This window comes from Suricata suricatta, chromosome 6 (genome assembly GCF_006229205.1).
Source record: "Suricata suricatta isolate VVHF042 chromosome 6, meerkat_22Aug2017_6uvM2_HiC, whole genome shotgun sequence".
Taxonomy (NCBI): domain Eukaryota; kingdom Metazoa; phylum Chordata; class Mammalia; order Carnivora; family Herpestidae; genus Suricata; species Suricata suricatta.
Window position 1 is genome coordinate 97422030 of NC_043705.1, and position 14802 is coordinate 97436831.

Below are 14802 nucleotides of genomic sequence, written 5' to 3' on the forward strand. Positions count from 1 at the left end.
CAGCGAAGAGAGTCTGGGTCTTTCTACAGACACCTTCACCTAATAGCTTCTGACTTTGGGCAGGTTGTCCAATTTCTTATTCTTTAACTTTCTTTTCTATCACACAGGGATAATTTAGCATTATATAAGAAAATGTATATAGGTTTATATAATATAACCTGATATAAAATCACTCAATAAATATGATCTTTGATTTTCAGTGTGATTCAAATTCTAAGCCCCAGAATATAATCTTCGTAAGGGGAGTGGTTTGTGTGTGGTTCACTGTAGCATTCGATGCCTCCAACACAGTAGGACCTCAGAGTACACTTCAAAGAAATATTCACTGAGTCAATGTATGAATCAATCAATCAGTAAGTTTTTTGTAAGGCTATATTTTGTTTTCATCAGTCTTAAAAGTAGAAATTAATATAGTGTACTACATTATAGGCAGGAAACTTCTATATGAAATACAAGCTTCTAAAATAATAAGTTAGGGGGTAAGTTTTCCCATAACTAAAAAGTTGTTACCATTTAAACATTATTGCAATCAGATTTCCTTAACTTGTAGCACATGGAGCATTTAAAACATCTTAATAGGAACAAAAAAGTGTATTTGGAACTCTTCATAACACACATGTGGTAAAGTGAGGTATTCTGTGCTGAGGATGGCCACTCATGAGCTCTCCCCACCTAAGGAATTCCCGCTTTCATAAATGTAAAGAAGTAGTTCTGCTGATATTTCCTCCGATTCTCCAAAAATACACTGATGCATGATTATACATTCCAAATACATGATCTAAGTGTTAATATTTATTTGTTTTTAATCTATCATAGTGTATTTTATGCTTGCTTCATTCTACATCTCTCCCAAAACTTCACATCAAATATTCATTGATTTCATCTATCTACATGCACTAAAACAGCTTGCTATTTAAAGAAAAAGTTTTTTAAAATCACACCATAATGAGAACGGTAATTCTTTGAAACTTTCTATTGTGCCAACTTTAGATTTTAATGTACAATTATCTGTTCATTCCATTGGCAATGTCACCAGTATGATATACCTAGCCCTCCAGACCCTTGCACTCATGTCTTGATTGGCACTCACCAAACACAGTCCTTGCGGGTACTGACTCTCTGTTGAGCCAGAAGGAGACTTGGGAGAGAATAACCGTCATTATGCAAGGCAGGTATGTTTGAATAACAAAATAGCCAATCTTCCTCTTCAGGTGGAAATGAGTGGTCATAACAACATATTCTCCTAAAGGGTAAAGCAGACAGTAAGGTGAAGCAATTTGACCTTGAAAAGAAGTTATCTTTAAAATTTTCCATCCTGTTCTTTAGACCCATCCTGTCTCCAGGTGACATTTGGGTTTCAAAGAGAAAAGCTTTTATCCAGGAAAGAAAAGAGAGATTACAAAAACACACCAAGATGGGTCAGAAGAGGAGACTGAGATGCCAGAGATGTCACAGACGTTGTCACAACCTTATCCCAGTATATCACACATTTCTGAGACATATCTGAGCATCTATTTACAGATTGGCTTTAGTGACCATGAAAGCAATGTGCGCGATCCTGATTACACATACTATGGGTTAGAACAAATCAGATCCCCAGGTTTCCACTGCAGAAGACATCCATGCTGTATAATGAAGAAGCTTTGGTGTCCAACTTGGGGGAGTTCCTTGTAGCACCAGCACTTCCTTTCAGCAGCTCTGTGACCTTGGGTAAGTCATTTAGCTTAGCCTGATCTTTGAAATAGGAGAGTGAGCTATTCCCTGGACTCTATATCCAGGGTTTCTCAAAATTTATTTTGAGGAATACCTTCATCAGAATCACCTGGGAAAGTTTTGATATGCAGTTCTTCAGTTCCTACCTAGATACACAAACCATTTTTTAAAAATAAATTTTAATGTTTATTTTTGAGAAAGAGAGAGACAGAGCATGAGTGGGGCAGAATAAGAGAGAAAAGAGTACAGAATCTGAAATAGGCTCCAGGCTCTGAGTTGTCAGCACAGAGCCTGATGCAGGGCACAAACCCATGAACTATGAGATCACACTCTGAGTGGAAGTCAGATGCTTAACTGACTGAGCCACCCAGGTGCCCCCATAAACCATTCTTTAGGGAGGCCCAGGAAAATCCACCCCCAAATAGCTTTTGAAGTGTCCCAATTCCTAGCCTGGGCTGGGAAACAGTAGAATAGGGAGGCACAAGTCATGGTTTTGGTATACATCAAAATCTGATTTCATTTAGAGGTTGAAAGCAATAGACATACAACCCAAATTGTAGGATTTTATTTTTTTAATTGATGTTATATTTTCTATATATGTTGTATTTTCTGTCAGTGGGTAGAAGAGAACTAGGTGTATTCTCACCAAGAAGCCATCAAATCCTTTGATATTCACATTTCTCCACCTTTCTCCTTCCCTTCAACTCCAAAATTTCCCTATGCAACCTGTGATTTATGTCTCATCCAGCTTCAGCCCCTAATGAGGCTAAAACTGTTCATGATCTCTTAATATCCCAATCTTCATCTTTCTGGAAAATAATTATAGAGGTTCCTGGTGTAGTTTGCTTTCAGATTTCTTACCCATTTTTTTCTTGACTCTAGCCAGGATTTGTTTTCTCACCACTGCCCCTAGTGTCATTTGTGCCTAGAGGGCTGCCAAAACTACAGCTCTAAGTAACATTGTTTTTTTTTTTAATTTTTTAATAGTTTATTTATTTTTGAGACAGAGAGAGACAAAGCATGAGTGGGAAGGGTAGAAAGAGAGGGAGACACAGAATCTGAAACAGGCTCCAGGCTCTGAGCTGTCAGCACAGAACCCGATGCGGAGCTCGAACCCACTAACTGCGAGATCATGACCTGAGTCTAAGTCAGATGCTCAACCAACTGAGCCACCCAGGTGCCCTTTTTAAAAAAAATTTTAATAGTCTATTTATTTTTGAGACAGAGGGAGACAGGGCATGAATGGGGAGGGGCAGAGAGAGGGAGAACATTGCTTTTAAAATCAACCTGTATTCCCAAAGGATCTCAGAGATTTTGATTTTTACTGACATCACAAACTAAATACATTCAAAAACAGACATTAGTTAACCTTCCCCATAAAAAATGATGACCAGCATACAGCTGTGTTGAATTCCCACTTAGAGTCCATCTTTAAATTCATGGCACTCTCATTTGTCTACTCACTCAGGCTAAAACCCTAGAATCGATCCATGGATGTGAAGTAGGGCTTCGGAGGGAGAGAGAAAGGTATAAGTTGATCATCACAATTTTAATTTCTCCTGTGCTGTATTTCTCAGTCTATCTTTTATCCTGTGGTCACAGCTCTTATCTCCTTTGTAGATCTATTAATGCCTTCTTTATCTCCAGTCACTCCCTCACTCCAGTTTTCCCTAAATTTTGATGCCAGAATAATCTTTTTAAAGCATATGTAGATGCACCTGGGTGGCTCAGTTGGTTGAGCATCCTACTCTTGATTTCAGCTCAAGTCATGATCTCATGGTTGTGAGATCAAGCCCCGTGTCAGGCTCTGCACTGAGCATGGAGCCTGCTTAAGATTCTCCCTTTCCTTCTGCATCCTCTCCTCCTTGTGATATCTCTTTATCTAAAATAATAATAATAATAATAATAATAATAATAATAATAATAAAGCATATGTAAAATCTTAAAATGCTTTACTGGATTCCCATTGTCTACATTAAGGTTTCTCAATCTCAGCACTATTGACATTTCTGACCAGATAACTATTTGTCACGAGGTCTGTCCTATATGTTGCTGGATATTCAGCCTGACCTCTCTACCCATTAGATGCCACTAGCAAACACTACACTCTTCCCCAGTGTCACAATCAACAGTGTCTCAAGTGTTACATACTGACAAGCAAACTTCCTAACCTGTATTTAAGACCTCCCTGTCAAGCCCTAAAAATGCATTTTAGCATCATGTCTCATGTCTCAGCACTCATTCTCACATCTCGGTATATTGAGATACTGATACAAAATTATCCACTTGACATCTATTACTGATAAATATTCTGTTCATCTATGGATGGGGCTGAATCCATAGCAGAATAGGAAGAATTATACTGTAAAAAGAAAGTTAATTAGCTTTGGAAGCAAATGGATTTGGGTTCAAAACTTAGACACCCTTTTTTCTTACTGTATAGCTTTGGGCAACTCACTTACAGTCTCTGATCCTCAGTTTCCTAATCTATAAAGTAGTGAGAAGTATATTGTGGGGAGAATGAAGAATAAGAGCTCTAATTAAGATCGTGCTATGTAAGACTTTTAAAATAAATTTTAGTTCCTTTCCCCATTTTCTTCTCTTTTCCCGTGAAACAGAATTGGTAAAAATATTAGTAAAATAAATGCATTTATTCTTCATAGTAGGAAGTCATTCACAAGTATAAGTATGCTTTCACTGCTAATTGTTAATAATGATACAATTTCCATTTACTGATCCTTAGTAAGTAACTTCAAATTTATTTACAGCTTCTGTTTACATTTATAATAATATCTTATACTTTTTATTTTATCAAATTTATATGCTTATATCCCTCTCATCAAACTGAAAGCTGATTGGAAGAGGGATAGTTCTTTGAATATAGGATGGTTTTACATATTTTAAGGATTCAATTATCTATGTATGGTGAAAAGGGACACACTGAGATTTAAGGGAACTCACTCAAATCAATATCCATCAGAATCTCTCTTTGGAAGGGCAAATACAATGCTTACTGATTTCTTTTCATTTTCTATAGATACACTGGGTGACATCTCCAAGGTCATCTGAAAGAATTAAATGATTCAAATTTGAGAAAAATGCAAAAAACCAATTTTCCCAGCACTAATAAAAAGTAATTCTATATGGACATGGCCATGTTACATTTTACCCTCTCAGGAGCATGCATTATCATTCTTAACTGTTTATTCAACTGCGGTTTACAAAATGTTATCAGCCCAAAGAACAAAGTCTACTTTTATATAATGTCAGAAAGATGAGTGTCTATATATATTCCATTATCGTCTTTTATTGTTCACAATGTAACATTTTAGGAAGATTCTGAAGATAATATTATTTTATAGCAACTATTATTTGACATATTTGTTATATAAACTATTTCCTCACTAACACATTAGAGAAAGAATAGGAGGATTTCAAATCTTTAGAAATAATTTTTCTAAATTAAACAAAATCTAAATAGTTTTCACACCAAACAATAAGTAAGGAAAAGGAAAGCAGGAAAATCAGAATCATGTTGTAATAGTTTAAAAATAAAACAAAAACACAACAAAAATCAGTCTCCTAAATCGGGTAGAGATATTCCTAAAAATATCTCTAGACATCAAGTGCTTATGCACTTAGCATGTCAAATTCTTTTCTTTTAATTCAACAATCTAGAAGAATTGTAATTCAGATATCCTTGCATATCATGTAATCCTCAGGGAAGCTTGTAAATTAGATGTGACAATATTTCTGATACATTACCATACAAAATTAAGGAGAATGAAGGAAAAGAAGCAGGGATTTAAGTCTATAAAGCAGCTTTGGGGGTTTGTTTAGAACTGGCTTCCATTTACATGAAGAGCAAATTCCTTGCTTAATTATATTTGACTTCAGCTTCTTCATTTGTTCAATTAAAAATATAGTGCTTTACTTAATTATTTCCTAGGATGCTGTGAGGATAAAATGAAATGGTAGATATGGAAGTTATTTTAAAAAATTGAGTCAGATGTATATTTATAGTATGCAGACAAAAAGGATAGAAAGGTATTCTTTCCAGATCTAGAAAGCAATCATTCACTTCAACAAGGTTGGAGCGAACATAAGGTCTATGTAAAGCTGTCCTTTTCCTCCCAAGTACTCTAAAATTTGTGTTTTTTAAGCTGTTTCCTAAGTTTCCATTAAGCCTTTTTAATAGGAATAAAGAATGAAAAATATCATTGAGGGAGGAATTGGTATTTTAATATCTGCTTCAAAGAGTAATGAAATAGCAATAAGAAAAAAAAATGGTTAGCGTTCTAGGCCACTTAGCCTCTCTAGACCTGTCTCTTCATCTGAAATAAGAATAGGTTGATCAGATAACTATAGTAATCTTTTGTCCCTATCCCCAATTCCCAGGCTTTACATTTTAGGGCTGCAATTATATCTCTGAATATCATGTACTGGGCTTCATAAATGGGAGACTTGAGGCTCCTTGGGTGAAGGTTGATCACCACTGTTGCTTCTGATCTGGGAAAATGGTTGCTTTCCTCATTCATTTTGACCCTGCAGGCTCATACTTAAATCAACTGATCCAGAGAAGATTTTAGGATCTCACAATTTCTTTTGGTCAGATGTTCTAAGGATAAGAGATAGTCATTAATAGAGAAGAAATATTCATATTCAGCAGAGCTAACCTAAATTTCCTTTGATCAAATCTGTCTAATAGCTAAGGTAAATATGAAGGTTTTAGTCATCACTGTGTACTTTAAAAAGGCATTACATATTATTTTATCCTTGTTTTCTGGCCATGATATTATCGTTACACCTAGTGACTAATTTAACTATTATACTTCTCTGTATAAGTCATATTTCCACGCCCTTTAATTGCTACTGTAATTTTTGCATGGGTCCTCCTTAAAGCATTACTTAGGAAACATAATGCGGTATAGTAGAGTGAGATAAGGGGCCATGTCTGTGGTCTAGTTCCAAACTGCCTTCTCTGATACGTCAAGCAGAAATGACTTATTCTTTATGCCATGTGGCTCTCTTATACTAACTCTGCCATTACTATTAATAGCAATGTCTAATATTTATTACATAGTTTTTACATGTCTGATATACTGCTAAGGAGGGTACACGCATTTTTCTCATTTCAATCTCATAGTAGCTCACGAAGTAGATCTTATTATTATCTCCAAATAGCACAAGAGAAAAATGAACAGAGGAATGTCTTGCCAAAGGTCGGGAAGTTAATAAGTGGTAAAACCAGCATTCAAAACTTCACACTATATTCCATAACCCACACTCTTAAATCCATGCTCCACCACATTATTGCATTTCACACATTTGCATTGCCTGTTGCTCATCATGTAGTTGAGAGTGCTCTGCAGCTAGACTACCCAGGTTCGAATCCCAGCTCTGCCACTGCCTTGTTGTATGACCTGAGAAGAATAGTTAAATCTCGTGGATTCAATTATGTCCAATCTGTAAAATGGATATAATAATAATAATAATACCCATATCCTGATTGTCGTGAGGATTTGAACAATGCCAACTTCATGTTAGTTACTTATACCAATCAACTATGAGTTTCTTGAAGGCAGGAATTATGTGTCCTTCATCTATCTTTCCCAGGCCCAATTACAATGTCAAACTCAGTAAGTGAAGGAATTAGTGAATAAATAAATGAATAACATAGAATTTTATTGGATTTTCTCTGCCAGGTAAATATGTGTACTTCAAACTAAATCTCCAACATACTTTCTTCTCACAAATTTTATGGCAGACTCCAAGAAAGAGATTATGCTTTTATTGTGTTTGTACTGAATTTAAAAATCCAGGCAATGAATTGAACCTCATATTTATCCCTCCTAGGTCACTGAAGTGATCTGGATGTATTTGACCTGAAAGAGATCACTGGTAGTATGTATGAAGGTCTGTTCACATGTAAGTTGGCTCAGGCAAGTAGGGCAATCTCTTGTAAGGGTATCTGAATTGTTTCTCTCCCCACAGAGAAATTTAATGTAAAAGATTGTTTTTATCTAATCATTCTCAATGTGTATGCTCTTTCTTGCTATTATTCCTAGTTTTCTGGCAGAAACAGGGAGGTAACAGCACTCAATGCCATTAACTTAATGTTTTTAGTGTTCCACAAAGATATGTGAAATATAGGATAGAAGACCTTAAAAAAGATCTTTGTTTCTTCCCACAGAAATCTATCATGGTGGGTTTTTGATGAGCTCAAGTGGACCCAGTGTCTTACTGTGGAGATAAAATATATACCAAACGGAGCTCCTACATTGGAGAATTGTTCACTATTTTCCTTGCCTCCCTTTCCCTCATCCCCAAAACAATATCCATTATGGGAATGACAAGAAAAAGCTTTTATTTATACAGATATAGTTACTGCTCTACCACAGAATGAGTACGTTTAGTGGACTCAATTTATGAGGTCCAGCCAGCTTGATGATGGTGGGTTGGGCCACTGCCTCTTATCTCCTAGCCCCTTGTGCTTTTGTATCATTTCTGAATAACTAGAATGTATATAGGCTAAATCATGATGAAGCCAGAGAAGTCTCTGAGTTCATCAGACTAAGCCTCTCACTTTGAAGGCATGGAAACTGGTCATAAAGAGAGATGCAGAGACATGGCTAAGTCACTAGCTCTAGAAGTAGAGTGGAGGCACACCTGAGTAGTCCTCATGCCTTGTTTATACTTCCACTATTGAATACCTGCATACCACTGCATTTCAATTATTGTTTATTTCACAACTTTCAGCCTCCATTCCAATGATATTTGATGGAGAATTTCTAGAAGGAAAGTTCTGTGTTTATTATTTTCCATGTTCTGGGCTTAAAACAGTGATTATTGGTTTCCAGTAAATACAGATTAACAACATGAAACTCCACCCCTGCAGTTGTTCTTTTTGATTCTTCTAGGCTCGATATGTTTCTTTTTTTATTCATTAATTCAAAATATTTGGTGTCTCCTCTGTTTTAGCTACTATAGTAAATAATAGGGATACAGAAGACAGATATGGTCCCTGCCCTCACAAAAATGTTAATCACAGCACTTACCACCCATTTTGATAATTATAGTTTATGTGTTTGTCTTCCTTTAGATATCAGATTCCATGACAGCAAGATCTCTGCCTTGTCTGTCATTGCCTCTCCAGTGCCTGCCACAATATCCAAATAGCATTTGAGTTTTAAAAGTAAACACTGCTCATTTTAGCATGTTTTCCCACTTAACTAGTGAGGAAAAAACAGTTTCAGTATTTTCAGTGTTTTCCATGTCCTGGAATATCTTCAGGACTATAGCAACAACTGCTACATACCATTTTTAGTATTTATTATAGGTAACACTCTGTTTATTATTTTATACTATCACATATTTAATGCAAAATTATAGAGTCACCACTTCTTAGAAGCCACCAGAGTTTCTAACTGGATAGAGGACATTCCCGAAGTCACAAGGCTTCTATGTGGTAGGACCAGGAATTGCGTTTACATATTTCTCACTGAAAAGTTGGAAATTTTATATGATGCCACATGTATTTTTAATGTGGACAAAACTGAGGAACAATTTTCTCCACTTTTCAACACAAGAAACATAAATTATTGAACTTACAGAGTCATCATAGTTACTATAAAGTAAGCAAAAGGCAGATCACATTAAGCAGGAATTTTCCAATAACAGAATAATATATATTGACCTATTACTTAAACATTTTAGAATTATCAAGGTCCTAATATGAAGTCTGAAATATACGGAAGAAGGTTTTTCTTAGAAAAATAGCACTTCTATTTTTATTTATCACCAAATTGTATTTTTTAGAAATTACAAATCAAAGTGAATGAATTAATTTAAAAATGTAAAGACAACTATAAACTTGTTAAGCCTTCAATAGTTGAACATAACGAAATGTATTCAATTGAGGGAGGGTTAAAATCCAAACTTTATCATTTTCCAGCCTGATTATCATAGTACATTTAGTCACACGGTGGTTTTTTGTATAACTAAACTCTAATTTCTTGAAGCAACTTCAAAAGTTTAAAATTTTGGGTCCAACTCCTTAACAGTATCTGATCTAGTTCTCAGCATCCTGTTGGTAAAGCAGTTATAACATTAAGAAGAATGGTACCTCACCTACTTTTAATTCCAAAGTGAAGTGGTCAGTAATGTAATTATGTTTCTGTAGGATTTAGTTGTGGAAGATACATCACTGGAGATACAAATGGATACGTTTATGTTGAAGGAATTGGCTTTTGGTATCATTATGTGTAATAATCACCGCTACAAATTCACCAAGATTCTTTGAATCATGACAACAAATTGGGTCTAGATGACATTAATAACTAACATTTATGAAAAAATATTTTTTATGAGTTAAAAGTCCAAGGTTGGCTCAAGGTTCATGAGTTCGAGCCCCACCTTGGGGTCTGTGCTGACAGCTCAGGGTCTGGAGCCTGCTCCAGATTCTGTGACTCCCTCTCTCCCTGAGCCCTTCCCCTACTCATGCTCTGTCTTGCTCCATCTCTCAAAAAGTAAATAAACATTACAAAATTAAAACAAATATGTTCCAGAAACTATAATAAGCACTCTTCATGGATTTATTTCTTCCACAATCAACAGATAAGGTAGAGGAGTAAGAATTTAATCTATACATTCTTCCCCAGAAGTTCACATTCCTAAATACTCTGCTACCCCAATCATATAGAACCTGTACCTTATTTTGCAAACAAACAAACAAAAAAAAAAACAGAGGCCAAAAACATTAAAGGATGAATCCAAGGGCACAATTCTATAGAGTTTACACTAGTTCCTAGCTGGTCCCAGTTTACTAAAATTTTCTATTTCTATTTGAAGACATTACTGATTCTCACATTCTCATAAAAACTGCTTATATTTCTTCTGAAATATCTGGAATAATAAAATGGCACCTACCTGTACTAGACTGAACAATTCCAGAATCTACTGTTTGCCCAAGAAGATCATATTGATTCAGGCGTGACCCATCTTCTGCTACAACCACTGAGCGTGCTGGCTCTCGGGTCCACTCATAAACAACTTCTGCTCTGGTATAGGCATCTGAAAGGAGAGAAAGGAAAATAGTCCAAATGTTATGCTAGATTGATCCTCCTAATTAGTTGGTGAGTCCTATCAGTTTCATATTTTCTATTGCATGGTTTCAGAGGGGAGGCCAGGAAAGAAGAGCCCATATCCCTTAGTTTAGAAAACTAAAACACATTTTCCTGATTTGTTCAGTCTTCTGTTCACTCTTACACCAAATGATTATTAGGTATCTACAAAAGACAAAGTGCCTTGCTGAAAATATGCTAGTAAACATAACTAACAAGGTTCCCTACTGCTGCGACAGTAATGGGTACAAAAACATAAGCTAATAAACATATAATTTCAAGTAGTGTTAAATGCAATAAATCTATTCATGATAGGTAAGAGGGTAAAGACTGAAGGCATGGGCTTATTTTAGGTGAAGGATCAGAGAGGGTCATTGTGGAAATGACAATTATATACATGACAGAAATGAGAGGTGGCTATATAATTCTTGGGGAAGAGTTTGATAGATAAATGAACAAACAAGTTTTTTCTTCTGGTGTAATTAAAAGCTTGATATGTTTGAGGAAGAACAGGAATGCCAATATGGCCAGAGCTGAATTCCATGAAGGATGAAATAAGTTTAGAGGTAGTAGCCTGGGTCAAGATTATGTCTGGCCAGCAAAAGGTCATGATAAATATAAAAAGTAACACTGGAAATTTTGCTGAACATTTGTTTTTAAAAGAAGTCTGACTTTACTTCTTTTTTAATTAATTCTCCTTTTTATAGATATTTACTATCACACTGATGAGTTTGATGAGTTACACCATTTAGCTCATTATACTTCTCAATTATTTTCATTTACCTAGTCATTCTTCTATAGGAGAGATTAGGTCATAATCCTGATTCATAACTCAGAAAAGATGGGGGAGGAATTGTATAGAATGAGTGAGAAGGAGAAGAAAAGATTCCATAGCTTTTTCTGGTGGTCACAGAACACCCACTATACATAGGGTGGAAAGATACTACACATTTTCCTCTCTTTAGATGTAGAGTGATATTAAAAGTTGAAAGACTATTAAATTAGCAAAAGCAAAGTGTTTCCAGGGTGTTTGAGAGGCAGATATGGTAGCAAAAGTTGGCTTTACCCCTTGACCAACTTGTGTACTAGGTACAGAAGACAAAGTGCTCAGGGTCCACAATAATTTTAGGTGACCAAATAAAGTTTTAATTTCTTTTAAAATCAGAAAAAAAGTGACTATAACCCCCTTTGGATTATATTAATCTTTATACCAACATAGTCATAAAATATACAAGTTAAAAATATAAAATTATAGATCAAAGTATAGTTTTCACATATATTTTTGAGGAATTATTCACAAAGGCAAAAGTGCCTAAGCCCATAAAAGTCGTAATGCATCCCTGCCTCACCCACCTCCCACCCCAAGGTAACCAAGCTTGGGTGTTTTGTTCAAACCTGTATCTGTCCAAGCTGAAATATTATGAGATGTGAAGTGATCGTTGCATTTTTATACATACATGAAGCTGTCACAAAAATGTGAGCCATGCCCCTCACTCTCTGAGCCAAAGCTTCTTGCGGTCTCTGGGATGAGTTTTGCAGGAAAGTGTGGCCAGTATTAGTATTAGTATTCTCCTGATTTTACATGGATACCCCATCTGCTCCAGGATCACTTCTGGACAGGTATCTTTTCAATCAAATTTTCCAGGAGTTTGAGAGAATATACTAGGACTTAATTTAGTGGCTATTGCTTTTTTCATAAACATGTAATACCGATAAATGAATAATTTTGGAATTTGTTCTCACTGATCTTTCCTCATTGACTTTTTTTTCATGGCACTAGTCATGTATATATGTATGTGTGTATGTATGTGTGTGTGTATATTTATTCACAGCTTTATTAAGGTACAACTGACAAAACTGTAAGACATTTAAAATGTACAACATGAGGATTTGATATGCATATGCACTGTAAAATAATTCCTACCATTAAGTTAACACATCTCGTTGACTTAAAAACATTTTGAATCAATTTACCATTGCATTTGTTAGAGAGGATTACATTTGTTAACAGCATCTAAAACATAATATATTTTTATAAAATCCCTCAAAGAGTGCAGAGCACATTAATTTGAGAACCATATTGCTTACAATTTGTAGGTACCTATATTCAGTTAAATATTTTTCTGATTGTGATAATTTTTTAATGGAAGGGTCTTATCTAAGAAGACATGTCAAGTTCATGATATGATAGAATCAGTGATTGTTAATATGGAAGGACTTTAGAGGTTACATAGTTTACCTCATTTTACAGATGATAGGCTGAAGTGCATAAACTGAATGATCTGTTTAAAGGTGCATAGCTATTTAATGGGAGCATAGCATGACATCCATTATACTCCACTGCTATTAATAAAGATTTCTAGGCAAAAAACTGTATATTATATGCTCAGAATCCAAGCAAGGATACTTGGTAGTCAAGTAATTAGGGATGAAACCAATTCTATAACTTGTGTCATTTCATAACAAATAAAAAACCCTTGCTACTTTTTCATACTCTCACTAGCAACAGTGCCTAGACTCCCGATCTTTTTGCACCTCATCATTTGTTGCCAATGGGGACATTGGTTTTAGAGGAAAAGATCTGTTACCATCAACTTCTCACTTTATATAATTCCATGTCTCATTCTTGCAATTTCTTAAGAACTCCATCGTTCACAAAATCTACAGTAAACATGACTCTTGTGAAAGTTGAGATTGCTCATTGTTCATGTCTCTCAGTGGGAATCTCCCCAAATGCAGAGTAGACCTGCATAGTTGAATGGGTGATGGGGATTAAGGAGGGTCCTTGTGAGGAGTGTTTTATGGAAGGTGACTAAATTGTACCCCTGAAAACATTACACTGTATGTTAGTTAACTGGAATTTAAATACATTTTTTTTAAAGTTGGTGTCTTAAGATGTAAAAGACAGATATACCTAAAGCATCACAATAGGTGATATACTTATTTCTTCGTTTCAGTATCTAGTAGAAAGTAGGTCTGTGAAAACTTCCTTCATTTGAGACTATTCAGCATAGAGAAAAGGAGATTACAGAGAATCTTCAGCTATTTAGTCAAAATGTTAAGCTCAGATTTCAAATAAATCAGCAGATTACCTAAGAAAAATTTAAAATATGAGACAAAAAGTTTGGCTGAGGTTATGAAAGAACTTTGTGGGGCTACAGAACTGGAAGCATAGACTTGGCATCAGAAGAGCATCTGCTTAGAACACTATCACTGTACCTTTAGGGGCCTTTGTCTCTCCATTTGTATGAAGCAGGTGCACTGAATAATTTCTAAAGTTACTTATTGTTCAGAATTCATTTCCATTTCTACGTATCCCTCTCTCCTCATTTACAAAGCATTGTGCTTGATAGTCAGGGAACCATCACTTATCAAGTCCTTACCAGATCTAGCACTTGCCTAGATCTTGCTGTCAGAATATAACCAGAATCTCTTATTTTATTTTTGTAAAGGTTTATTTATATATGTGAGAGAGAGTGCAAGCCTGGGAGGGGCAGGGGCAGGGTGCAGAGGATCCAAACCGGACTCTGAGCTGACAGTGTAGAGCCTGGTGTGGTACGTGAACTCATGAACTGTGAGATCCTGACCTGAATTGAAGACAGAAGCTCGACCGACTGAGTCACCCGGGCGCCCCTGAATCTCTTTTCAGTATCAAAGCCTATCTGTATTCTCCTCCAAACGCACTTAAAAGATGTCAGCTGGAGCATGCCTGTTGTCTTCGGGTTATCTGACCTTATGAATAGGGCTCTCTCCCCAATAAGCAAAAAGTGCGACATAACACTGACATTCAGGGTCTAATGGAGAGTGGTAAGGAAAACATATGCCTTTCTGAGTTTAGTTCTTATCAACATATGGATGAGGTTGCCTCAGATGCTTCACAAACATTGATTACTTAGTGTTCTACTAAATTATCATAATATCCTCTAGCTTATTTCGTGCTTATTGTCTTGGTGAATATTTTGGCAAG

At 35.7% G+C, this 14802-nt stretch overlaps 1 protein-coding gene across 2 annotated transcripts in view; it reads right to left on the reverse strand.

The window, feature by feature from the left end:
* GABRA1 (gamma-aminobutyric acid type A receptor alpha1 subunit) overlaps positions 1-14802 on the reverse strand; it is a 61028-nt gene that overhangs the window by 12724 nt on the left and 33502 nt on the right. For both annotated transcript variants that reach the window (XM_029942908.1, XM_029942907.1), the window contains exons 7-8: positions 10642-10785; positions 1091-1243 (exon numbers count right to left, since the gene is read on the reverse strand). In XM_029942908.1, the coding sequence (XP_029798768.1) occupies positions 1091-1243; positions 10642-10785 (297 nt within the window). The remainder of the gene's footprint in view (positions 1-1090; positions 1244-10641; positions 10786-14802) is intronic.